This window comes from Cololabis saira, chromosome 6 (assembly GCF_033807715.1).
Source record: "Cololabis saira isolate AMF1-May2022 chromosome 6, fColSai1.1, whole genome shotgun sequence".
Classification (NCBI taxonomy): Eukaryota; Metazoa; Chordata; class Actinopteri; order Beloniformes; family Belonidae; genus Cololabis; species Cololabis saira.
The window spans coordinates 20046179-20072385 of NC_084592.1; the positions used below are offsets into that span (position 1 = coordinate 20046179).

At 43.3% G+C, this 26207-nt stretch overlaps 1 protein-coding gene across 5 annotated transcripts; it reads left to right on the plus strand.

Annotated features, from left to right (window-relative positions):
* Positions 1-1231: 1231 nt before the first annotated feature.
* Positions 1232-25676, plus strand: cobll1b (cordon-bleu WH2 repeat protein-like 1b). 5 transcript variants are annotated; one of them, XM_061723572.1, is made up of 14 exons: positions 1232-1290; positions 1492-1572; positions 17201-17389; positions 18122-18323; positions 18410-18635; positions 18722-18808; positions 18903-18997; positions 19185-19406; positions 19493-19622; positions 21084-21297; positions 21400-21485; positions 22647-24097; positions 24967-25093; positions 25179-25676. In XM_061723572.1, the coding sequence occupies exons 1-13, from the start codon at positions 1250-1252 to the stop codon at positions 25054-25056; spliced, it is 3114 nt and encodes a 1037-aa protein (XP_061579556.1). In that variant the 5' UTR covers positions 1232-1249; the 3' UTR covers positions 25057-25093; positions 25179-25676. The 5 variants fall into 5 exon arrangements, with proteins under 5 accessions (XP_061579556.1, XP_061579560.1, XP_061579558.1 ...); XM_061723574.1 differs by lacking the exon at positions 1232-1290 and adding an exon at positions 1369-1410; XM_061723576.1 differs by lacking the exon at positions 1492-1572 and having other exon boundaries at positions 1254-1290.
* Positions 25677-26207: the final 531 nt, after the last annotated feature.

Sequence of the window (26207 nt, forward strand, 5' to 3'; positions counted from 1 at the left end):
CGAAATAATTTTACTCCGGCCAGTGTGACTCAGTATATTTGTTTCAGCATCGTCTATCTTTGTAAATAAATAAATCCAAATGAAATGAATAAATAAATCCAGCCAAAATAAAATAAAAAGTTATTCCATATTAGATTCCTGTAAATAAACCGTTGAAGAAAACCTGGACCACTGGCTTTCATTTTGACAAACAGAACATTTTCTATACAAATTAAATCATATTGTTAAACCATGACAAATTTAATATGGTTTATTTTTAATGAAATATCAGAATCAGAATCAGAATCATGTTTATTTGGCCAAGTCAGGTCAAACAAGACATGGAATTTGACTTGGTTATTTTCGCTCACTGTACAGTAAATAGGCAAATGACAGCTCTTATTAACATATATACAATTTCAAAAAAGTGAAAGGTGCAGCAGTATGACGTAGATATGGTTATTGAAAATATCCTGATTATTTTGGATAAGGTAAATAATGCAGACTCCCAGGTGTTTAAGTTCAGTGTAGCTGAAAAGGAAGTTGAATGGGAATTTAGAAGATACTTTTGTTAATTGATTTATTTTAGATTCTATAGTTTAATTTGAATGTGTCACATTAACGCACATCCCAGGTCCCCTCATTTACATTTTTTTTCCTACAGACTCATTACTCCGGCACTTTAGAACCAACTTGTTGTATATTTTTTCCTTTAATATTATTTTCTCTTTTGTATTGCACCAATCACCACAACAAATTCCTCGTGTGTTAAACTACTTGGCAATAATAACTTATTTCTGATTCTGAAGACGAGGTAGTTGTAGTTCTTCAAATCCGCCACATGATGTCGCTGTGCACAAACAAAACAGTACAACACAGCAGTGTTTATTTGTTATTTGAAGAGTTCTAACAAAATTTACTGTAAATGAATGAACTCACTTTCGTTATATTTAAAATGATGTTACTTTATGTATTGTCACCTAAAATGTAAAAATGAGATTTGGCTGAAGACTTGGTCGTAACTCCAGTACTGGAGACATCTGAGAAACGCCCCGCTCGGCTGCGCGCTCCGCGACGCACGGATGAGCGTTGGCACCGCCGTGTTGTTTCACCGTGGAGAGGAAAGTCATCAGAGAAAACGGCTCCAGCCGCGACAGAAGACGACCACGGAGGCCTGCACGGGGATGGTGCAGGCAAAACCCACGAAGACTGCCATTATGGACCCAGCGAATATCCGTTTGTAGCAGTTTGTAGCAGTCGCACCTTCTTGATGGAAGTTGACAACTGCTTGGAAAACAAACCGCATTCATGGTGAGGCACGACAAATACGCACCTCCAAAAGTGAAGAGTAAAAGAAACTTAGTAGGACTTTCCAAACGGATGACCTCATGTGCGAGTTCAATGTGGGCGTTTGTCATTTGAAAACTGCAGGTTAGAGGAGTCTTTACAGCATTTAGTCCCAAAAAAGCTCACGGTGAAAATGAATTGTGTGTTTTGTTTTTGTTTGACTAGTCCGAGGGATTTTGTTAAGCCGCTGAGTTTAGTCATGGATGATCATGGATCGCAGTCCTATCCACGGAGCTCAGCTTTGAGGTACGTACTGCTGATATGAGCCTCTAATAATTGTTTTAATACAGTAGTTGCACACTAACATGTGTGCAAGAATTATTATTATTTATCTAAACCTTTAATAACAATATTCTTTGAGTGGAAGTCGTTTGCTTTATATCCATTGTGCACATTTGCAATTCAGCAATTCATCCACCTATGAGTGGCAACCTGCAGGTTGGGTCAACAGCAACTGGCAGCACACATCCAGATGTTTACTCAGCTGGATAAGCCTTGGAGCACAGTGCCACCTTTGTCACATTTGCATCTGCATTAGCAGCTTTCCGCCAACATTCCCTTCATTCAGAGCAACCCAGCGAAGTCCCAGTTGTTGCAGACGTTTCAACCTCTGAACTCTCCTCATTTCCTGCCCTCCCGAGTTTTTCTGAGAAATTGCCTCGACCATATGTAGAGGTCATGGGAACTATTTTGGAGGCAAATGCAGTCAGCATCCTCTGTTTCTGCGATGAGCCCGATGATTGTTGTAGTAATGGTTGCACGCGCCGGGGGTTTAAATGTATATTTTAGGATATACTGATTACTCACAGTGGGAGAAAATGTATCTGTCAAGAAGTGAGTATGTGACTCTATGGAATTTCCCATCGGTTTTTGGTCCAGATGATGTCAGCCGCTTGTATTATTCCAGTGGTTGGAATCATTAAAAGGGGTGAGCGAGTTTCCAGTTTCTTCTTCTTCTTCTTCTTTTTTTCTTTACAGTCTCACTCTTTTGGTATTCATCGGCAATCTGCCGAGATTTTGACATTTCAATTTTAGGTGAGATGGAGACTTTGAGCATGTGATAGTTTCCAAGCCAGTAGAGTTTCCACTCTTGCCCTGTGAATTGCACTTTCCATCTGTAAAAACAGTATTCAGGCATATTATAAACAAATGATTGAAAACACATACACACACACACCGTATTGGTGTGACTTGTGTTCATACTTCTTGTGTTTTGTAATGCGAGAGAGCTGCCATGCTCTTTGGCAGTCAAGAGTAACAGACTACCTAAATGTCTCTGTGGTTTGAGTTTTATTTGCACAAGTTCACCGCAGTCTCCCATATGCTGCGCTGGGCCGTGGGGGGAAGGCGTGCTATATGCTCTCGATGGGTTGCGCTTCAGGCTTCTCTGTACGTGGGGTTAATAAACCCGCTGGCATGGTCGTATGTTCAGCTTTTATGTGAGACTCAAAAAGCCATCCGTCATTTATTATCCAAACACTGTCCCTGCGAGGATCAGCAGCAGAGCCTGTGAAACCGTCACCTGACTTTAGTAAGTCTCAAACAGGATTACAAAGTTGTGCTTCCTAACTGCCTTTCAGAGGAAGTTTACTTTAATTACATGGCTAATTGTCCAGCGAGAGGCGTTTTCACATTGGTCCTGCAGCAGTTGGCTGCTTGGAGTTGGCCCCCGTTAATTGGACACACCTTAAACCATGATCTCACATGGCTGGCTCTCCTCGGGGCAGAATGTGGAATTAGTTAAGGCATTGCGAATCCCCACAGCTGTTTCCCTACATGCAGGCGATCCAAGGGCACAGCTGTTCACATGAGCGTACGGATGAAAATTATGACAAGACTGACAGATCCAACTCAGATATGTGAAGAATGTGGGCATGTGGAGGTGAATCCCAGCGAGGCCAGGTACAGAAATCTCAGCAGCCTGGGATAAACTAAAGCGCAACACAGGGTTTACTTCTTTTTTGTTATCCCCAGAGACATGAAGGCTGTGTTCATTTAGGGGTGATATATATATCATTTGGTCAACAGCACGCTTCCCTAAACCGAGCCCACTCAGATCTTCTGGGCTCAGAATGCAACATATGTGGTATCATTAAAAAAAAAAATCCATCGAGATTGAAGAAAAGTGAGCGGAAAAAGCAGCACTGCAGTGCAAGCAGAGGAGCGAGTGAGTGTTTGAATACTGGGAAAGTTTTATCTCATGGATGCTTTCTGCCTCACAAGTCTGAAGCTGACAAAATGGCCAGCATCCAGGGAACAGGGGAATAATGGCTCGTCTTTGTCGCCACTCTGAAGCCAACGCAGTGACCGTAAATTCCAGTGCAAGCTTCTTCATGGAGAGTGATGAATCTTTAACAGTCTGTTTTTAGGCGGTTTTACTTATTTTCCTCTGTATAGGTGTTGAAGTTACGTATAGAAACAATGTTGACATCTTTCACGCCATCATGTTTGAATAGATTGGCCTCAGCAATCCTGGTCGCATACCCGCTTGAACAGGCTGGAGGACTCGGCCCCTCTTTGTGGCTCTGATGAACTTTTCCAGGCCATAACAGTTGGATGCCTCCCACTCTTAGCCCATGTATCGTTCACAATGACCTCCCTTGAATTAGGCCTTTGTGCGCTTTCAATGGGGAATTTTGCATATCTCCACTAACATTCAAACATTTTATGTGACAATGGAGCAAGCTTGCCTGGATTTGCTTGACCTCCTTTATCAGTGTCTGGCTTGTTTTGATTAGATTTTTACAGAAAAAAGTTGGCCAGTCCTGACTGGTGTTATACTGACGTTTTCCACGGATGTGTTTTTGCAGGACGTTGACAAAATGCCCTGCGATTCCTCACTAAATCTTCAATCGCAACTTAAGCTTGAATTCAGGCCTTCAAGTGGAAGTATAATGCGGGGAGATACACAACTGTGCGCCACAGCGTGGCTCCCTACTGCAGATGGCACTGTCACTGTGTCTATAATGTTATCTGCAGCCACATGCCCGGGTGTTGCTGCTCTGGTTCCCGTGTTAAACATTGCATAGTATCTGACTGTAAAAGAGCAGAAGCGATGAATTTATCCGTCCAGCGGCTGTAGCAAACCAATGACCCACACAGTGACACAAACAAGCAGCCAAGGAAGTTTCGGCAAGCATTAGCGAGTAAATGAAGAGCTACTTTGTATTCCAGATCCACACGATTCGTCTGAGCAGCTCGGTTAGGGATCTGCAGAATTGTAACTTTTAATTTGGACTGCTAGTCCCAGTAGTTGACATAACTTTAATATTCCTCTTCTGTGCAATGTTAAAAAGTCTTGCCGGAGCTGTTGGTAACTAAATAAATGTGTCTAATCGAGCGGAGAAAAATGTTGCATATTTACTTTAGGAGCAGCAGTTCATGTGATGAGCAAAAGATGGAACGCATGCTGTTGTGTAATTGGAAGATGCCCCGCTGCAGACAATGGCACATTATTTCAGATGAAGGGACGCAGTGTAAGGGTTGTAATTATGACCGCGGGGAACGTTCTTCTCTTTCACTCAGCTGTTTTATCCAAATGTTGGTCTCGCTCAGAAAAGTCTCAAAAAACTCAAGAGAATTATTTTATCTTGATGTGACATGAAAAAGAAACTTGTTTTTTTTTGTTTAATCAGAATATAATAATCAAAATGATCTGGGCCTTACCAGGTCTTAGCCAAATACAAATTCAGGTGAGCAACAACATTCCTAATTTAACTCCAAAATGCAGAGGCAGCATGTAGATATCTGAGTTTAATGCACAGATCCTCGTTTAGCTTTAGTAACTTTACGTAATCATTTTTTTCTGTGCGGCCTGAACAGTCTCTTACATCATTGCAGAGGAATTCTGAACCGTTCTTCTGACAACATGGCTTCAGTTCATTCTCTCTTTACTTTAGTTGAAAGAGAGTGATGAGTTTCAGTGAATCATGTAAAGTGGGTCATTGTAAGACTGACTATTTTCTTTTTCCTGAGAGTCCTGTTGTCGATTTCTTGGTGTGTTTGGGATCATTTATCTGTTTCTCGACACGATTTCAGCCGACCTTGAGCTGTCATGCGGATGACTCAACATTACTTTGGTACACAGATGTTTGTGGTGGATGCAGTGACTAGAAGACGCCAAGGTCCTTTGGCTGCAAAACAAATCCATACCATATACGCACCATCTCCATGCCTCAGAATTGGTGTTAGATGTTTGTGCTGATATGCTTTGTGGTTTTTGCTAAATGTGGCGCTGAGCATTATGGGCAGTTATGCCTTTTCATTTTTCATTAAGCAAAGAAATCCAGACATATGGATGCCTTGCAGGTATGTCTAGCTACCACCCGTTGGAGCTCAGGAACTATGTCCAAAAGTCCCAAGGAGCCAATCAAATGAGTCAGTCCTTGCAATGGGAGTTTCTGGGCGGGATTAACACGATGACCACAAAGTGGCGACAGATGTAAACAATGTAGATGGCTGCAGCTGAGGATTAGCGGTTGGTTGAATGGGGTTTGGCAACGACACTTAAAGACTTGAACTTTTTCTTTGAAAACTGAACAAAAGGCGGCACAGAAATCTTTCCTTTGCAAGGTGTATTTGCTGTTTTGGTGACAGACCAAAGTTTAACTTACTCTTCTACAGAACACGGAGACCCTTTGGATCGTATTTCAGACCCTATATCTTTCTGGATGTGGGTCTGATCTATCAGGCTAAAGGATTTTCTAAAGGACCCTCCACCCCACCCCCCCCACCGCGTTCTCGTCTTTGACCGACGTCTCTTTCTTCCGTTGCACAGTTTGTTATGGTGCAATCTGCAGAGGGAAAATATTTGAGCAGCGTGGAGATAAGGGGAGGGTAATGTACCATAGCGGACCCCAGTTCAACAACCAGAATTGTACAAAAAAAAAAAAAAAAAAAAACATTCTTAAAAAGATATCCAACGTCATCATCTCGCTCCCTGAAATGTACGCTGACCTGCCGGCTCGGTTCATTTGCTGCAGCGATAAAACTCAATAACTAAAAAATCTGAATAACTGAGGTGAGAACAACTAAAGCGTAAAATGGAAATCACTTTGACACCATCCACCAAAGCGTTTTTGCAGACCTGTCACCCCTCCCCCCCAAACCCAACCACAGAAACAGACCTCCCCTCATGAAGCAGCCTTTCCCCGGCTGGGCAGCTGTGGCTCCCGCAGAAACTTACAGTCGACTCCACGAACTTGACTGAAGGGTTGGAGGTCTCCGAACCTCCCAGTTACCAGTCTGAGGGGATCGGATGGCATCTGTGAAAATAAAGCCCAAATATCCACCGAGACGCCGACGTCTGGTTAACCAGACACTCCAGAATACCTTCAGGTGCTCATTATGTGCTTTCTCTCCCTTAAATATGTGTCAGTAGTCCACATAGTAGTTTAGGAGACACCCTGGGACTCTGACTTTGACCGTGTTTTTACCATGAACCTCTGTGGGGAGGAGGTTTTGTTTTGCATACACTAATAAACGACACACCGAGGAGGTGGGATGTTCTCATAGGGTTCCTTTGCACTTTCTTTTTTGTTTTTTAACTGATGTCTTTCCGTCCCACACTGCTTGTGAAGTAATGGCCTTTCCAGCCTGTCTTTAAAAAGCCCGTGTTTACTGTGAGTGACCTCTCACCAGATTACCAGCTGTGACTCTGGCCCTGCGTTTTGTCTTTCCTCAGGAGCCCCACTCACGACTCGCGCGCCTCTGACTCTGTTTTTTTTTTCTTTCTCCTTTTTTTTGAAATACGACACTTAAAAAATCTCATATAGATGAACTTCAACTTTAAGTGAAACATGTGCTAAAGTGATCCAAGGATGATATCAGCAGTAGTGTGGTGATGCAAAAACAAGTGTGTTCTGAAGAGAAGGAAGATGACGAGAAGAGTGTGGAAGGATACGGGTTTAACGTGGGAGTAAAAGGTGAAAGTGGAGTGGTTTCGGGAGGTGCTTGCCAAATACCAAGGGCTCGTGAGTTTGGAGTAACAGATGGTGGAAGACTGAGTCTCCGGTGGGAAGGGATGAACTCTCAGTTCCTTAATCAAACTGGGAGGAGGTTCATTAGAGAGCGACTCTGTTAGTATAACGATGGAGTCTGTCCTTATCAGAGGCGAGGGAGGAGGCAGGTTTTGGCAGGTGATCGGCCCTGGGTACATAGTTTAAATGTGATTCCCTGCCTCCATCTGTGGTGGTTACACCCCTCCTTTTCTTGAAGGAATTTTTCAGTGGCAGTTGACAACTTAACAGTGTGGGGGGGGGGGGGCATCATTTATCGTGGAGATATGAGAGGAAATTGAGAGATTAGAAGGGGGGATAAGTGCCGATTGGAAGGAGAGAGCTTGGCTAAGTGTTGGCAGAAGAGGCTGGGGCAGATGTCGCGTGATGGATGTCGTGTCGTGTGTAGATATATACTGAAACAAAAAGGGGAGGGGCAAATGTCAGAATCTTGGGAAAGGCTATACAATCAGATATAAACACAGTGAGGGAAAAATTTAATTTTGACTAATAAATATACAGTTTCCTTAGGTTTTTGTTGCACTAAAATGTCTTTTATTTGAAGTTTATGAATTGTCCAAAATTAGGTTTAATCAAAGCAAATGTTTTGTAATTCTGATCTTGGATAAAGTCAAATTTAAATTTCCTCATCTTTCTTTTTTGGTTTATTAGAGTCAAAGATCATTGTCAGTCAAAGTACTATCAGCAGCTGTGGAAAATACATTTACTATGTTTTTTGGAGTGAAATATTAAATAAACCAGGCAATACAAGTGAAGGGGAGTAAACAAGGGAGAAGCAAGATGCTAGAGAGTTTACTGATGACGTGAGTATAAAGCTTAAGGTATGGTTAAAGCTTAAGGTATGCGTCAAAACGACGCCGTGCCTACGGCGTGTGGTACGCGTCGACGCAGACCACATGCCGTCACTGACGCCGTCACTGACGTGCACCTCCCGAAAATTGTAACTACGCGTCGAGGCGACACAGACCACACGCAGACGGAGAGGGCTGTGATTGGTTCGCTTGGAAGCAACGCATTTCCGGTTTCCGGTTTGCAGTCGTGAACTTTCAGCGCTCTTTTCTTCGTTTATGTGTGATTTTTTTTGTTTTTGTTTTGTTTTGTTTTTTTGCACAATAGTTGTCCTTATCTCTTTGATTTACTGTGACCGGAAAAAGTCGGATAAACCATTCAGGAAAAGATCGCTAACTAGCGGTCGCGAGGGGTACTGCACCGCGACGAAATGGAGTGACTGAGAAGTCCGAAGGGTTCACGACGGCGTCACGGCGACGGCCTGTGCTCTGCGTTGGTTTGACGCAGAACCATAATTCAGGCTTTAAGCTTGAGTTATGGTTCTGCGTCAAAACGACGCCATGCCTACGGCGTGTGCTACGCGTTGACGCGACCACACGCCGTCACTGACGCCGTCACTGATGCGTACCTCCCGAAAATTGTAACTACGCGTCGAGGCGACGCAGACCGAGAGGGCTGTGATTAGTTCGCTTGGAAGCAACGCATTTCCGGTTTCCGGTTTGAAGCAGTCGTGAACTTTCAGCGCTCTTTTCTTCGTTTATGTGTGATTTTCTTTTTTTTTTTTTTTGCACAATAGTTGTCCTTATCTCTTTGATTCACTGTGACCGGAAAAAGTCGGATAAACCATTCAGAAAAAGATCGCTAACTAGCGGTCGCGGGGGGTACTGCACCGCGATGAAATGGAGTGACGGAGAAGTCCGAAGGGTTCACAACGGCGTCACGGTGACGGCGTGTGCTCTGCGTTGGTTTGACGCAGAACCATAATTCATGCTTAAGGGAAAGAAAGTTAAGCTCTGTAAAAGTATGGACTTTGAAATGCCATGTATTTTTATTATTTATTTATGTATAACATCTATAATCACATGAAGCTGGGCCTTCTTGTCTTCTACTTTGGTAATTTACATACAATATATATACAGTATATACAAATCTTTGGATCCATAATCGAGTAAAACGGTTAAACAGCCAATACTACAGGTCAGTTAAATGTGCCAACATGACGCAGCTTTTTCTTGGAGCTGTGAAGTTCACATAGTTATTAGAAGTGTTTGCCAACCTTATGGAGCAAATACCTTGAGGCATGAACCGTTTTGTTTTCATTCATCTTTTTCCAGTCTCACCTCCGTCATCTCGTTCATACCATGTGCTGTTTGCCAAAGGAGGCTCCTGCTGAGTCCTTTACAAAGGAAATGTCACGGATGTCTTCATCAGAACAGAGCATTTATATCTAAAACAGCCACATAACGTAGAGGAGCTTTAATTTATGTCTACATGTCATTTCCCAGGATATCCCAGTCTTCCAGGGTTAGTCCGTAAAAGCTGTACAGCTTAACATTTTGTTGCCGCATTTTCAAAATATATAAAGTCAAACCACTGTGTGCAAAGTTTTGTATTCTAACTCAAAGTTACCACACTCTTCCTGGACAGCTTCCACTGCTCCCGCTCCCCCTGCTGTCTTTTTGCAACAACTCACCTCCTGCATGATTTCAGAATGAGGCTCTTTCTCCATTGGGATTTTTCCAATGAGGTCGCCCGACCCTTAGTTGCAAATCTGAACTGGTCATTTACTAATATGAGCACTTTTGATCTTCTGTGAACGTTTGCCCCGGTTTATCACATTACAGCTATTAAGCAGCTGTTGAGCCTGATGTTCTCACTCAAGTCTAATTCTAAAGAATTTTGTACCTGCAAGAAAAAGTAAGGCTGATATTAGAAAGAAAAGCAAACAAATGCATGTAGATGTTGATCTTAAACGATGTAAGATGAGCTAATTATGTAGACTGAGATTGGGATTTTTGCATTTTACAAAGAGCGATACCAATCGGAGGAACTTCTATGCTTCATCTCTCCGGCCTGCCGACATCTCCTGTCATCACTTACCTTCTTATCATCCGGAGGTGGTGTCTGCTACATGAGTTGCACATTTCTAAAGTGAAAGTGCAGCAACACTTATTAAAAAAAAAACCCAAAAGAACTGGCAGTGGACACTTATTTCACAAGGGAGAGTCAAATTTATTGTTTCCGTACCAGGCAACGCAGCCTTCTGAACAAAGAAGCAGTTCTTACGGCGCTCTGCGCGTGCAGCCGATCTCGTTTGGCTCCAAACTGAATGTCTGGTAAGTGTGAAACTATATTGTTTCAATGTATTGCCCCATAATTGGGGGTTCAAGTCCTGCTTTTTGTTTGTTTTTTTTAGTTGAGAGGAAGCATTTTAATTAATCAGCTCGTTCAAAGTAAGAAGAATAAACTCAGAAACATCATAACTGGTTGTAGAATATTGTTTTATAAGTATTTAAAGTTGAATACTTGATATGTAATTATGTGGAGCTGTTATAAGATTTTGATTAAGCTTCTTTCATTCGTATGTTGTAAGTCAAGGAAAGGAATATGGTACTTATTAATCCTTCAGCATGTTTCCACAGAGGTTGGGAAATACATGTCCTCCCATTGTTTGTCGGGAATCCCTGCAATTATGGCTCCGTTTAAGTGGGTAAGCCGTTCCACCTGGCTGTGAGGTGACTCAGTTCCTCAGAAGGAGAGGTGTGCCTGTCACCAGTTGGTGGTGTTTATTTTATAATGAAAAGATATCAAAGGACGAGTACCTGATTGAATTATGAAATAGGAAGGTTTCCGAGATGGCTTTAAGCATGTGAGAAGTCGTTAACTGCTCTTGACCCCCCCCAACTCCCTCACTTGTCTGTTTACTCTGTTAATTGCATCATTGCTGCGTGAGCAGAGTTAAAGCTCAAACATGATCAGCATTTCAGCAGATTTGCATGCTGCTGTGTGCAGAAGCGGAGGCCCCGCCCGCCGGTTCATGCCTGCGAGGCGAGGCGAGGCGAGGCAAAGCCGCTTACCTTCCTGGCCGTGAAGGCGAGGGGCGGTGCTGCCGCTGCGCTGCGTTGTGCACCGGACCGCTCAGACACACAGCAGGAGGAGACAGACTCCTGATGTCACAGCTGTGGGCGTGGCGTTGAGGTGGGCCTTACTGTGGAAGAGTGGAGTCTGTCTGACTCCTCATGTGAGGGAGCCGCAGAATGGATTTTATGTGAGTGGAGGAAAACAAACCTTCAGCAGAAAGGTAAGAGCTTGGATTTTAAACACACACACATTGTGAGAGGGAAAGCAGCTCCTTCTAGCTGCAATCTGGACTAATGCTTCTCCTTGTTGTGTCTACACTGTTGTCCCCAGACCACAGCACTGTAATCCATATGGAGACTTGAAATGCTTTCATGAACATATTGTGTGCATGCAGACTGACTGTGTTATGTGTTCTGACATGAAGTGGAGGGTGTGTCAGGGCTGCTGCGCTGTGGCATGTTTAAGCCTGTACACTTGACTGTATAGCTAAGCTACTGCTACTGGAGCTCTGTGCTGGTTTACTGTGTTGAGCTTTTTTATTGAAGTAAAGTTGTCTGAAAGTTGAACCGAGTGAGAGAGACTTCTGTGAAGAAGAGAAAACAGAAAGAAAAAACTTGTTTGTTTCTCTGCACATGAAGCCGCCGCTCCCCAAGGGGCCGCCCTGCTACCCAGCAGCTGCTAACATGCCACAGAAGGCATTTTTGTTCATCCTTCATCTTCTCAACATTTGTTTCCCCCCCCAGAGTTGCTCGATCATTGTCGTTGTATTTCAAACATCCTGTAGAGCTTTTCATTGATCGTGTTGAAAGAAATACTGAACAGGTTAAACGAATGTCACCTAGAACAAACAGACATGAAAATATGGGAATTTGGATTCAGTCCTTCAAATTTTACAGTTTAGTTATGATTTATTTGGAACAAGGCATAGATAAGTGCCTTATTTCTACCAGCATACCAACTCTCTTCTCATGTCTCTTTCACCCCACCCCACACACACCTCATCCAAGTTTCTGCTCTTGTTTAGTAAATGTTCACATTCAGCTGAAAACGAATCAGCCAGATATGAATTTAGAGATCTAAAGGGAGTTTCATCTCTCCTGTTTAAAGTAAACTTTTACAAAATGTGTTTTTTAAGCAAATCATTGATTCGATTCCATAGAAACATCCACTGTTCAGACATCTTCTTTGAAAATTGCTATTGCTATATTCAAATCAAAAATGAGCTTTATTTATCTACCAAAGCCGATGCAACTTATCAGTTCTGGTGTTTGTTTTATTTGTTTTTCATAACTGAAGATCACAAGATCATCCAATGACAAAGTGTAAGAAATGACACGATGACAACAGGACTATTATTTCCTGGTCGTCTGTGATCACATCTTTCAAGCATGTTATGCGGCACTGAATGGACTTGTTTGTGAATGTCGGACCTCCCAGGGAAAGCCTGTGAATGGAGCATCGGCACAGTCAAGCTGCAGCACGTCTCCTCACTCAGCGGCGCACCAACACCGTCCTGCAGGGGAGAGAAATAGGAGGCATGGCTCTGCGTGCGACCGCGTCCGATTTGAGAGGGCTTGTGATGACACAGCTGTATAAACCGGACTGACCCCGAGGTGCAGCGTTTGTGTACGTTTCCATGTTAATTCATCATTCGCTTCAGTTCGGGATGCCGACGTTTCGAATATTCAGATGCTCCGAGGTGCAGCGTGCAATCAAAACCCCCAGAATGCAAAGCAGAACGAGGGACATGGATGTCCTGTTTGCGTTTTAGAGCGTTTGGGAAATATGTTTAGTCAGTCAGACCTGTGAAATCAGGACTTTGAACCCGCAGTGGTGACATTTCTCTTCTGTTTGTTCTTCTGCTGACTCGTGCAGAGAATTCACAATCAGTCCCATCGCAACATTTTGTGAACTGGCTAATATTTTCAGTATCAGTGAGAAGATAGTGATCAGTGCGAGTTTATCTCCCAACTGAATCATTGTTTGTCTCACACGAACGCACGCATGCCGTTCTTTAAACATGAAAGCGGCCCGGACGGACGTCACGCTTCTGTTAACACTGCAAACAAGGATGCTTTGTGACAACTTCAGGATGCTTTTCTTAGGAATTTTCAGAATTTGAAAGAAAATATCAACACGAAGCCCCAGAGGCCTAAACGTTGGACGACACTGAGTTGTTGAAGTCTGAATAATTGTAAGATTAAGATTTTTAATCTCATCATCACTGCAACTGATTGAATCGTCTCACAAGCTCCAGACCTGCATGAGTAACTACTATTGAATGCTTATCCTGGGTAAGGGTTGAATCATGCAGCTTATTCAGTTGTTACTATTGTTAGCTGTTATTTTCTCAGAATTGTGATCTATTGAAGCCACTAAACTGACTCACTTGTTGTGTTCAAACTTAAATCCAAACAGACGTTTCCCTCGGTCCATCCTCAAAGGAGTTCACTACTGGAACTGGTTGGACCAGATTTATTTAATGGAAATTAAAGTAGATAAGACTGTTTACTGTAACGCTGTGAATGTGTTTATGAAACTGAAGTCAAACAAGAATATTAGCTGTTTGAGCCACCGAGGTAAAGTTCTGGCACCAAACCGAGAAACATGATCTCTGGATGCAAACTGTGTATTTCTTTATCAATATTTCCCATTCAAATGCTGATGCCAGTGTTTTAGGAAGCAGGGCTGTGATTGGCCCATGTATTCAAATGTTGTGTTGTGGAGTTTCAGAAAGGCATCGGGACGGATGCTGGCCAATAATTGCGTGGATGCTAATCATAAACGGCTCTTACGGGACTGTTCATGTGTGCAGATGACGGGAAGGTGTGAGCACTGTTGATTTAAAAAAACATGAGGGCGAGGCCAGCTCCGTTTAGGGATGATCAAAGCTGTTCTGCCGGGAGCAGCGCAGATGGTTGGGGATGATCAGGAGAGAAATCCCTCAGCGCCTCAGGTGCAGATAATGTCAGGCCTTACATCCACGAACCTGATTACATGCTCAGGTGAAATATTTTAGAGCGTTTAACTGATGTTTAAAAAAAAAACAAAAAAACATGAGCTGAGATGAGCCATCATCTCCAGCTGGTGTCACGCCTCCTCTTTGTTACTTTTTTTTTCAAGCTTATTGCCTTATCTTTTTTTCCCCCTTGACGTTTCACAAGATGCTGTCGTGTTGATTTGTGGATATCAGGCCAATTTAAAGGCGTCAGTGAAAGCTGTTTCAAAGAGAATCTCCTCAGACCTCAGTTATTTGAGCGACTTTGTTTGACACCTCGTCAAAATGATGTGAAAGATTGATGATATTGTCAAACCAAAATAATTGTTTAAAGTTGTTTCTGCACAAGAGTAAATCTTCAGGTGAACTCCACAGACTCCTTCCACGTTTAGGCTCATCTTTTGATAAAAGGATAATTGTAGGCAGCGTTGTGTCACGCGTTCTGGAGATTTATTGACCATCTTATAAAACCTGGTAAGACAAGAAGATTTAAAACATTTTTTCTGATTTGCATAAACGTAGAACTGTAAAGGGCATATGTTCTCTTTTAAATGACCTCGTAAGATGGCATGTTTTGCAGCTCATTTTCATAAATGGCCAGTCTTGAAGCTTTATACAAAGAGCTGCTGCAATCCAGTTGAGCTTCCTGCTTCATTCACTTGGCATTTCATCTTTTGATTTGTTTTACATGCAGGTTTTTGCTTTACTCGTAGTTGTAACACAACAGAACAGGACAAGCCAATAAAATAAACAACAAAAAGCACCTACGTAACAACTCACAGCAGTACTTAATTTGGGTTTCCTCGTCATTGTTTTTTTCCTGTGTTGCTTTATAATCTCGACGGCTTCTGACTCAAACATGACCAGACGTCTTTGAACACACATTTCGGTGGATTCCCGCTGCTTACATGCTTCTCTGCTGATGCATAGCCCGTTTTATGGGAACGTTTTTTTCAATGCGCAGTATTGGTCTACTACTGTACTTCCTGTATTCAGGCTGAAAAAACCGTCACGTGATCGTCTCCACACTTGGATTTTAAGAGCTTGCTATACTTGTTTCAGGGAGTGGAAAACCTATAATACTGGAGTTTACTTCAAATGTTTTGTTTTAAATTAAATGTCATGTGATCGAAAAAAAAACTTAAACAGTTCTCAACAGTGTGTTGGGTTTGTTAATATTCCTCATTTTTTTACTTCCTGTAACACTGTTCGAGCTTGTTAATGTCCTTTTTTAAGAGCAGTAACGGGTTTCTTGCTGGATAGTATTTTTAAAACTATCAAAAATGATTTCAGGCCCGAGCTGTGAAGTCTCGGTTGCTACGGTAGCAAGTTGTAGTTTTTATTGGCCTCAGGCTGCTTGTCAGAACATAAACTGCATTTTTAGTCCATCCATCAAGTGGTTTTATAATCGTATTGATTTGTTCAGTGGAAAAGTAACTCGTTGGAAAATGTGTTTGCACATTTTTTTGCGTTTTATGCATTTGGGTCTGCTGCTGTGGTGGAATTTTGAATGAAAATGCGATTTGTCTTGGTGTGTATGTGTGTTTATACAGCGTATGTCATACTCGCCCCCGCAGTGATACCAGTAATCCTCCGGCAGACGTGCCTCCGTCGAGGCTGTAACCTTGCATTGCTTGGATTCCTGTGTTTGAACAAGCGGTGCCCCCTTGTGAGATTCGGCTGGCTGTAGTTCAGAGCCCTCGGCCTGCACAAACCGTCTCCTATCCATGAGTCTGTCTGAGTGAGAGGACGCACGAATGTGGTCGGCGTTTGCGATGCCCAGGTTCGGTACCGCTCGGATTTTTGTCACGGCATCTGTTGATCTTTCCTCAGGCGAAATCGTGATACAAACATTGTTTTAAAGCTCATCTCCTGTCGCTCCTGGTCAGAAAATGTTTTTTGTTTATAGTCCCAAGCTCTGCGTTAGGAAAACTGTGTCATTGTCTGAAATACTTCACGGATTTCTCATGCGTGCTTCTCTAACAGGAAACAAACAAACAAACGTTTGTACAGTTTCCTTTAAACTTGCATGTACCGACTGCTCTACGTTAAGCTTTCACAAACTTGAAAACTAATCATATTCACACCCACTGGTGAGACCAAAATAAAGTCACATGCACCGGTACAAGTTTAAAAGCAAAACTTTGTGTAAAACCTTTACTTAACGCAAAAGTTTCACCAAATTGAGGTCTAATCTTGAGTTTGACTTCAAATGAGACACAAGTGTCACATGTTTACCCATTCACAGCCTTTTCTTTAGCTTCAGTGAGCAAATCTGTCCACTTGCTTGTCTTGTGACTCCTGTCCAAAGTGTGCTTAACCTCTCAGCCTCTCTGCTTTTGTGAAAACGTGTGGAAGAAAAGGGGAAAACGGGGGTGCTTTTCATGCCGTCTAACTGCACTTTGATTTCCAATCAGAATATTTTCTGAGATTGACAAAGAATCCTTGTAATGGTTTGTTTTTAATATACATCCATGTAGGGCTGTTCGATTAATCGATTTCAAATCATAATCGCGATTATGTAATTAGAACGATGTTAAAACGTGAAACTCTTAAAATCGATTTTTCACTTTTTTTTTTTTTTCAGAGATAAAACTTTATATTTTATTATATTTTTTAAAACTTTTTTTCCACTTATTTTACAGAGTTTTGCACTTTATTCATTCATTTTTGGTTTAATAAGAGCAAAGTTTGCACTTAAAGCCCAATGGGGCAAATGTTCAATAAAAAAACAGCATATTTGAAATCATTTCTTTGCCTTTTGTCAATTCACAAAATAATCGTAATCGTAATCGAAAATCAGATTTTGAGAGAAAAAAATCGAGATTTTATTTTTGGGCAAAATCGAACAGCCCTACATCCATGTAAATCGGTTAAAAGTGAATCCCCTGCCCACCTGTGCATTTTTCCTCTTCCCCCTTTGTGTCAAAGATGAAGTCAGATTTGTGTTTTTTTTCTTTTTTAAAGCTACTTTCTTATTCACCTCCAGGTTGTCGCCCAAAAGCAAGGCCCCGTCCCCGCCAGCTCTGAAGACAGCCGAGTCTCCAGGTTTCTCCCACTGGCCCCCCGGAAACCCTCATGTCACCATGGAGACGAAGGAGAACCTAACGGACAGAAAGCTCACCCTCACCGTGGTTCTGCCCGGTGGAGTGGAGGAGATGACGGTGGTTCACGGGAGGTACGTGGAGAGTGATGCTCCAGATCCTCCCATGTTCATAAAAGCATGAATAAATAACCACATCTGAGCTCCCCAGCTTGAGACCGATGACGGATTAAGTCATCACATGACGTCTTTGCTTCTGTCAGACTGAGTCAGATGGGTGGAGTTGCTGAATGTTGTTTGTGCACTTTTGCAACTTTTTATGTGTTTTCTACTTTATTTTTGCTCAGTAAGAGGCACGGATTCACTTTTTCTCTCTAAATAAATGACTGGCCTCATTTTTTTTGCACGCCACGGTGCAACCAGGATCCAGTAAATCCTTAAACTGGGGCTAATCAGATCAACGTGTGTCAGCAAACCTCCATGTTAGTGTTTCAGAGCAAGGTCTATGTGTCCTTCTCAGACTTTCCATCTGAGGAGTTTACTTTAGATGTCACTATCTTTCTCTCCATGCACACGGTTTATAAACACTCTCTCAGAGGTATCTTTTGCACCTTGGACTCTTGAGAATTGACTTGGATTAATCTAATTCCAACTGATAAATTATACCTTCTTCCAGGGAGAGTGTGTACAAAAGAGTTAGCGCTTGCGGTTTAGACCGCTTTATTATCTCTGAGCAGCAGCCTCACTTTCAGGACGTCTGCAGCCGTAAATCACACATTTTTTGCTTTGGGTTTCACGTTTTCCAGCAGCCTTGATACTTTACTCTTATTTTAAACAAATGATCACCTTTCTTTTATGCCGTTTCAGCAAAGCCCAGATGGATCTATTAGTGGCGCTCTGCGCACAGTATCACCTGAACCCGTCGAGCCACACCTTGGAGCTGGTCACTGCCAACAAGAACATCAAGTTCAAGCCCAACGCTCTGATAGGAACGTTTAATGCGGACAAAGTCATATTGAAAAGTAAAGGAGAGGATAAAAATAAGAAGACGGGTCCTCAGATGCCTGAGGTACAGTACGTTGTCAAACACAGTTGATGAGACTTTTTGTTAATTTTTTTGGGGGAAAAAAGTTTCTTCATTGTCTTTTCCATCAGGCAACGGTTCGAATGGTGATAAATTACAAAAGGACCCAGAAGACGATATTGAGAGTGAGCCCCCGAGTTCCCCTCGCCGAACTTCTACCAGCGATCTGTGAGAAATGTGAATTTAACACGGACACGACGGTTCTGCTGAGAGACGCCCAGTCCCCGACCCCCTTAGACCTGTCCAGTTGTCTCAACGATCACGCGATACGGGAGGTTTACGCAAGAGACACTAAAGGTACGTTCCCTGTCCCACAATACTATCGACTTAGCTTTTTGTGAACGCCACTCACGCTCTGGATCTGGTGTTTGTCGGTTCTGCAGGACAAGCTGCTTCTCCCGCGTGTTCGGTGGCACCAAGTTGTGCGGATATCTCAGCAACTTGTGAAGACATCTCACCAACCTGTGCAGGTATTTCACTGGGCAAACGGCACGATTCATGTCGGTTCAGCTGCCGAAGGCTCCCTTCAATGCAGGGTTGTTGTGTTGTTTTTCGTTTTTCCAGGAGCAGTCCCACCGGGCAAAAATAAAAACCAGAAAGAGGAGGAGAATAAAGGCCTCTTCAGCATGTTCCGAAAAAGCAAGAAAAAATCAGAGCAGGTAAATGTTTTTAAAATACAAGTGTTTAATGCTCCATAAAGGGAATGAAGAATTAAATTAACCTGATGTAAATTTAAAACGTTCAGAGAGAGGTTTTCCTATTTTGGTTTGCCGTTAGTTAATGATCACTGCGTTGTGTGGACACGGGTCTCTTATCATGTTCTGATTGGATGTTTGCTCTTTAAAGCCCACGACAGCCAGTGCTCCAGCTTCTCCTGTACTCGTGACCAAGCCTCGACCGCTAAGCATGGCGCTGCCCTGCTCCAATTCATCCCCGCTCGGCTCCGACGCGCCCAAGAAGAGACGGGCGCCCCAACCCCCGATCCTCGTGTCTCAGAGCCAGGACGCAGAACTCGGCGCTCGACGGAGACTCAACTCTGAACCTAACGCCCGCCTTGACAGCGATCAGGTGAGAGGAGTAGAGATCAAGGCTCTGGTCCTAACTTTAGATCCCTGTGGTTTCTGCTTTGATGACACATTCATATTTCCCTGCAGAGGACTGGTTTGAGCCGTGGGTCTTCAGCAGAGTCTTCACTGAGGAGAACCAAACGCAAGGCTCCTCCACCTCCAACATCTCCAACTCCCTCTGTCCAAGATTCTGCTCCTCCAGATGAAAATCTACAAGGTTTGACTTTATTCACAGTTCCTATCATCTATGTATTTAGAATTCACCATTAAAATAATAACGTTTGGGGGGGGAAATGACATCCATTGCAATGTGTACCTTGACCTGTTAAAACTGGGCAGCTCCTGCACGTTTTTAGGTTTTAGTTTCTTTGATTCTTGCGCCTCCTTGTGGTCGTTAATGGGAAGTGCTTCATTTTAAAAACACCGATGCGTCAGGAGACATGTCTCTGTAAATTACAATATCTGCCACCAGCATGGCCAGTTATTAAAGCAAGTTTACTTTAAATTCTACAGATTATGTCTCCTTTTGTGGAGAGGAAGTTGTGCCACTCCTGTTCTGGCCTTTTCATCCTTTTCATTTTTTTGCATTTGAGGTTTTTTTTCCTATTAACTTTTAATTCTGTATATTTTATTTATAAAGAGAAATAGAAATGAAATTATGAAATTACAAACCACTCTTACCTGTTTAGGAGACACCCGTTTTGTGGGAGACTTCTGCGTGTGAGCCGTTCTTGGGTATTTTTCTCGTGGTTGTGTATAGTTGCCTTGTTTTTGGCCTACTTTCCTGTGATTGTGTCCCCACATTGGACTATTGTGCTGGTAGGGGAAACTCCACCCGTCCTCTATGCACGGTAATTTAAAGCAAAAACTGAAGGTATTTCAAAATATTTTCTTATTTAAAAAAAGGCAACTTAATGATTGTTTACATTGCTTAAATTAGAAAGAAAAGAAGAGGGTTTGGCTGCACTCCTTCACTCACCTCTCTGGATGGTTTCAGTCATGTTCAGCTGTGGTTTAATATCCCAACATTTTAAATTTGCAGCTAGATTATGTAATTGAGGGGCTCCAGGAACCACATCCATAAAGACCTCGATTACATTTATTACGTTAGTTATATTTTTTTTGTACAACAGCAACGCACCCTAAAAATCTTTCCTGAAAAATGGTTTGATTGTAGTTTTTTATTCTTGGTGACCCTTTGTAACTTCCTGTGTGCATAAAGGCCATTTTAGTTTTCTTGTAATGCTTTTGTTGTATTCTCACGCTCTTCTCTCGTCCATCACCACCGCTATACGGTTCGTACAGAATCCCACTTTTTATTGTAGTTTTAGATGCAAGTGAGAACATTTCACCAACTCCTGATGTTGCAGAAACTATATTCATGGAGAACAAACCCCCTTCTGCTCCCGGTCCCTTGTGACTCTGCACAACATTGAGATCAGAGGCTGAGAACAGGAAGTTTTGTTTAAGTGGCCTTGAAATTCCTGATGCTCACTGCTGCTGTGTGATGTGCTTCCTTTAGCTGCTAAATTAACCCATTAAAACCTGGTCCAGCATGTGTGCATTTCCCACGCTTAGAGGTCGCATTGGGTCTGAATTAGATTAGAGAGGCCACAAATACACAAGCTCCTTAGCTCACTCAAAGCTGATTGTAACTTCAACTTTATGGTGAATGCAGCTGCAAACACACTGGAGGAGATACGGGAGCAGGAGGAGACGACTGCGTCTGTGATATCTGCAGCTGGCAGCAGCATCCAGGGAGACGACAGCAGCCTCAACATGTCGCCCGACCACTCGCTGCATTCCCTTTCCCTTGACATTGAGACGGGAAGCACGATGTCGCTGGAGGGGGGTGAGGAAGATCAGTCTGGTGATCTGTCCTCAGATGGCAAGTACGAACTTTACTCATGTTGCACAAGGCTAAACCATGGTTTTATTTCCTATAAGAAGCCATATCAAATCTAAACTTATCTCCCTCTGTTTTTAATTTGCAGTCAGCTGCAGAGTGCAGTGAGTGATTCTGCAACTTTGATTGTGAGGCAACCTGATGGCACAGACTCTTCTAAAGTGGCTGTTACCGGTGAGTTTTCTTTTAAATTAAAATTAAATTCAAATTGGCAGCACAGTGGCTTGATTAGCACTGTTACCTCACAGCAAGAAGGTCCCCGGTCCGACTCCCAGGCCCGGCAGGGTCTTTCTGTGTGGAGTTTGCATGTTCTCCCCGTGCTTGCGTGGGTTCCCTCCGGGTACTCCGGCTTCCTCCCACAGTCCAAAAACATGCATGCTAGGTTAATTGGTGATTCTAAATTGCCCGTAGGTGTGAGCGTGAGTATGTCTGGTTGTTTGTGTATCTATGTGACCCTGCGATGGACTGGCGACCTGTCCAGGGTGTAACCCCTGCCTTTCGCCTGAAATTATTTGGGATAGGCTCCAGCAGACCCCCGTGACCCTGCAAAGGAAAAAGCCAGTATAGAAAATGGATGGATGGATGAAATTCAAATTTCTGCAGAACTCTGTTCATACACTTCTTTCTTTTGTCAGAATCGTCGATAGAGGGGGACAAACGGGTCTGTTGTCCCGGGCCCAGGGTAGGGGGGGGCCCAGAACTGGAAATTTTTTTTTTTTTTTTTTTTTTTTTTTAATTCTCATTAAATTATGGAATCATTTTTCAAAATGTTTCAAAATATTCCTATTTGTGAAAAAAATATGTAGTATTTGAGTTACATAAAAGCTTGTTATTTGTTTTCTTCCTAATTGTCCTTGTGGTCAAGAACCCCAACACAAAAATGGTTTGGCCGCTGATCAAAATTTGATGTTATCATTTAATTCAACCATTAGAATGGTCAAAATGTCCGGTCAGCATAAGTCCGGTGCTCAGAAAAGAAGAGAAAAGAGAAGAAGAGAAGAAGAAAATAGAGGCCTCATAGATTCTCTACACCAATATTTTAAAAAGGGTGGTGACGGTGAAGCTGGAATTAATAAAGTCAGCGTAGAGCAAGGTAAGAAACAGCGCAGCCAACGTTTACCAACCTTGTAACTTAACCTAACTGGCTAGCTCTAATGTTAACGTCCATTAGCTTGTATAAAAACCTGAAGAGCAGAGGGAGAGGAGAGGAAGAGGAGAAGGAGAGATCCGGGCGCAGGGGGGCCCATCTTAGATTATTTTGTCCGGGGCCCCAGCAAGACTGTCAGCTGGCCTGATCGTGCATATCAGCTTTTTGAACCTGTCTTTGCTCTACAGATGGTGGTCCAGTGCAGGCTGAAGATGCTGTTCCACATCCCGTCTGTGATGAGTCTCCAGCCGACGGTGCTGAGGATGACCTTCCTGCCCCCAGCCCCCCTCCGCCTGTAACGCAGGACGCGGAGGCGCAGGCCTGCGCTCCAGCAGGAGCTGATCCCCTGCAGGAAGTCGCCGAGAACTGCAGCACGTCACATCCCACTGGAGAGGATGCTCAAGTCCAAACAGATTTCATGCCGCTCCCTGAGCCCCCACGGCAACACACGGACGAGGCGCCTTCATCCGCACACTCGCTAGATTCGGGATCAGCGGGGAAAACAAATGTGACCACTTTGACGGAGGAGCTGGAACCCTCCGACCTCAAGTCGGCCTCATCGCACACCTCGGAGGCATCGCCGCGCCAAGACTCGCCGCCGAGGGTCCCTGCGGCGGAAAAAGAGCCGCCTGCGTTTGCCGCCGACGCTGAGCCCAAACCCAAGCCTTCCAACGAGCTGACGAGAGACTACATACCCAAAGTGGGGATGACTACATACACCATTGTGCCTCAGAAAACACTTGAGAAACTCAGATATTTTGAAGTTGCACTGACACTGGAGACGCCTGATGATGAAGCTCCAGCAGAGGGACAAAACGTTGCTTCTCTGGATCTACATGAGGACGCAGGACAGAGAGAACAGACAGAAGTCCCAAAAGAGGGAGCAGAGCCTCATTCTGACTCCCCCAGTGAAGACTTACTGACCAGCACTACTACTAGCACTACTATTACTACTACTACTAGCACAGAAAACACTGTAAATGGAGTTATACCTGAACCTACTCATTCCTTCTCACCAACAAGTTTACACGGCACAGGCAGGCCGTCATCGTTGGCTAACGGGGCGTCTCAAGCAGGTTCACCGACAGAGGTCAAGGAGATGAAAGTTCCACCCGCGACTAAACCTAAGCCCACTTCTTTCCGCTTGGCACAACCCAAAAAAGCACCAGGGCATTATGTAACCTCAGCTGCGGAGAAAAGTCCCGTCGGCAGCCCCGCCTCCGGCTTCAAGGAGACTCAAGGGAGCGCGGAAAGGCCCGCCTTGCCACCCCCCCCTCCTCCTCCTCCTCCTCCGAGTGTACAGTGTCAAGAGGAGACGGCAGGGGCCACTAACGTCCAGCCGAGTCCCACGCGGGGAGACAAGAATGCCTCCTTGGTGCAGATGACGAGGCAGAGCAGCCTCCCGTCCAGAGAGCCCAGCATAGGGCTGAGCTTGGAGAAACTGAGGAGTTTCGCGGCTCCTAGACCTTTCACTCCCTCTTCTCCATCCCGCTTTGCCCAGGCAGTGTCCTCTGCTGTAAAGAGAAGTCAGTCTCTGTCCCACGGGCCAAAGTCACCTCCCTCCTCTTCGCCAGCGCCTGTCTCTCCAGTTACAAGTCACTCATCAGTCATGGAGTCAAAAGGATTATGTTATCTCAAGGTTAGTTCTAATACAGTGTTGCATACTGACATAAGAATATCTAACTAAAAGGAGTGCTCACAAGAGGACAGACGCCAGTACGTGCTTTTCTTTATATTTGAACACACGCGGTAATGTGCATTCAGCGGGGTTGATTAAAGCACCTTTTTGTTTTTCCCTTGAAGAGTTGAACACATAAGAGCGGGTTGGGACTGATTCCTCAGTTGTTGTTGTTTTTCTCTTCATTTTAAATTTCCCTCTGTTTTCTTTTCTTTCTGTTTGTGTTTTGGGAGGTTTTAGCAGCTATTTATACTGTGACCAGTGGCAATTCTCACAAGCATTATGACCTCTGAGTCATTATGTACTAGAATATTCTACAATACCTCCTGTGACCCAGTGACTTGAATCAGTCCATGCTTTATTCACAAGCCCTTAAAAATAAATAATAAATATGAATAAAAGCCCCCCCCCTCACCCCTTTCCTGTTTAGTGTATTTGAAATTAAGGTTCAAAAAGGTTGTGTTAATTTGCAAAACCGTTGCAAAGAGGCAGAGAAGAGAAGAAGGGGGAGGCTGTTTGACAATGAATAATTAAACAGTCTGTGGGATGTTTAGTTCAAGTTTAAGCTTTGATTTAAGACTGCACACTTGGACTTGGAGTGGAATGAATAAATAATCAGATTTTTAACAGTGAAACACTGCATCGCCCATTGCAATGATCATATCTTCTGTTGCTGATGTTAGAGGAGAGATTGCAGGGGCTGGAAGTGGTGCACGGAGTCCTTTTGAACCGTATGATTTCAGCGCATCACTTGTGTATTGGTGTGCGTGCTCTTCATCTCTAATGGAGAAAAACAAAAATGTTTTCATTGATTGCATTATCTCTCCCAGGACTGCGAAGACGGAGATGCGGATCGTGATGGGTCCACTCTGCAGAGAGAGGAGTCGAATGTTCAACTGACCGGAGATAATAGTCCGTAGCAGTGTTTTTAATCCTTCTGACATTATTTGGCAGACAGTAAGCACTACCCACCACTTTGCAATATCGTACCGTTTGAATGTTTCAACATCACTAGCATGCTTTTTCCTTTTTTTTTCCCCAGGTGGAGCTCATAACGATCTACTCTGAGTTCTCCAGCAGACACAAAAGAAGAAACTGTCCTTTCTTTTGTGGTACCTCCCCTTTTTTCCTTATTTTGGTCGTCTTCACCAATGTACATAAAAGGATGTATTTTGATAATTAATGAATTAATTGGTTTGATTTCTCACATAGGTAATATTCTTGCTTATTTTCTCTTTTTTTTTTCGGGGTTCTTTTGCTGCATTTAATGCAAAGCGTTGTTAGCAATCACAGATTATACATGAGAACAATTCTATAAATTATTAGAAAGATTGCTGTAATATAACTGGGTTTGATAATACAAATGTATTATCTAAATGTCACACCATGTGTACGAGAGACCAGGTAAATATATCTGAGATTATACTTAAGATCTGTATTTAATTATGACTGTTTTGATTTAAAAACTATGCAGAAACATTTCACTGATGTGCACAGTACACTTGATCTAAGTTGCTATGAATAAATCTTTTATAAAGTCTCAAGTCTTTGTCTTTTATTGCATCCATGTGTGCAAAAGTACATTTGTTTGTTTAGTTTTTGTGCTGAAATAAGATCCCCCGGATCAGAGCCTGTGGATCACAACCATGGATGTATTATATTAACCACAACAGGTAGGACGGGATCCCGCGCGCCTGGCCGCTCGGGAGCGCGCCTGACCGCTCGGGGGCGCGCATGGTGTCTGTGCAGGTGAGTCGCACCTTCACCGCAGCGGCCACGCGCACTCGCACTAGAAACGCAGCTCCAAACAGGTGAAAGTTTTCCTTTTGAGTCCGTCCAGCAGGTTTTACAGAACTACATTTCAAACATTTTACTTTGGCTTTTTGTTTTTGTTGCTGGTGTCTGATTACAACAGTCGCGACCAAAGGTTGCGTAAGCGCAGAGCGCGTGCTCGTGAGGGGTGCACCATCTCCCCAGCAACCACTTCTTTATTTGTTGTGGGTTTTTTTTTTTTATCCATATCTTATATTTGCTATCCAAACATCAAAGTGTCTCTAAGCAATAAAATATA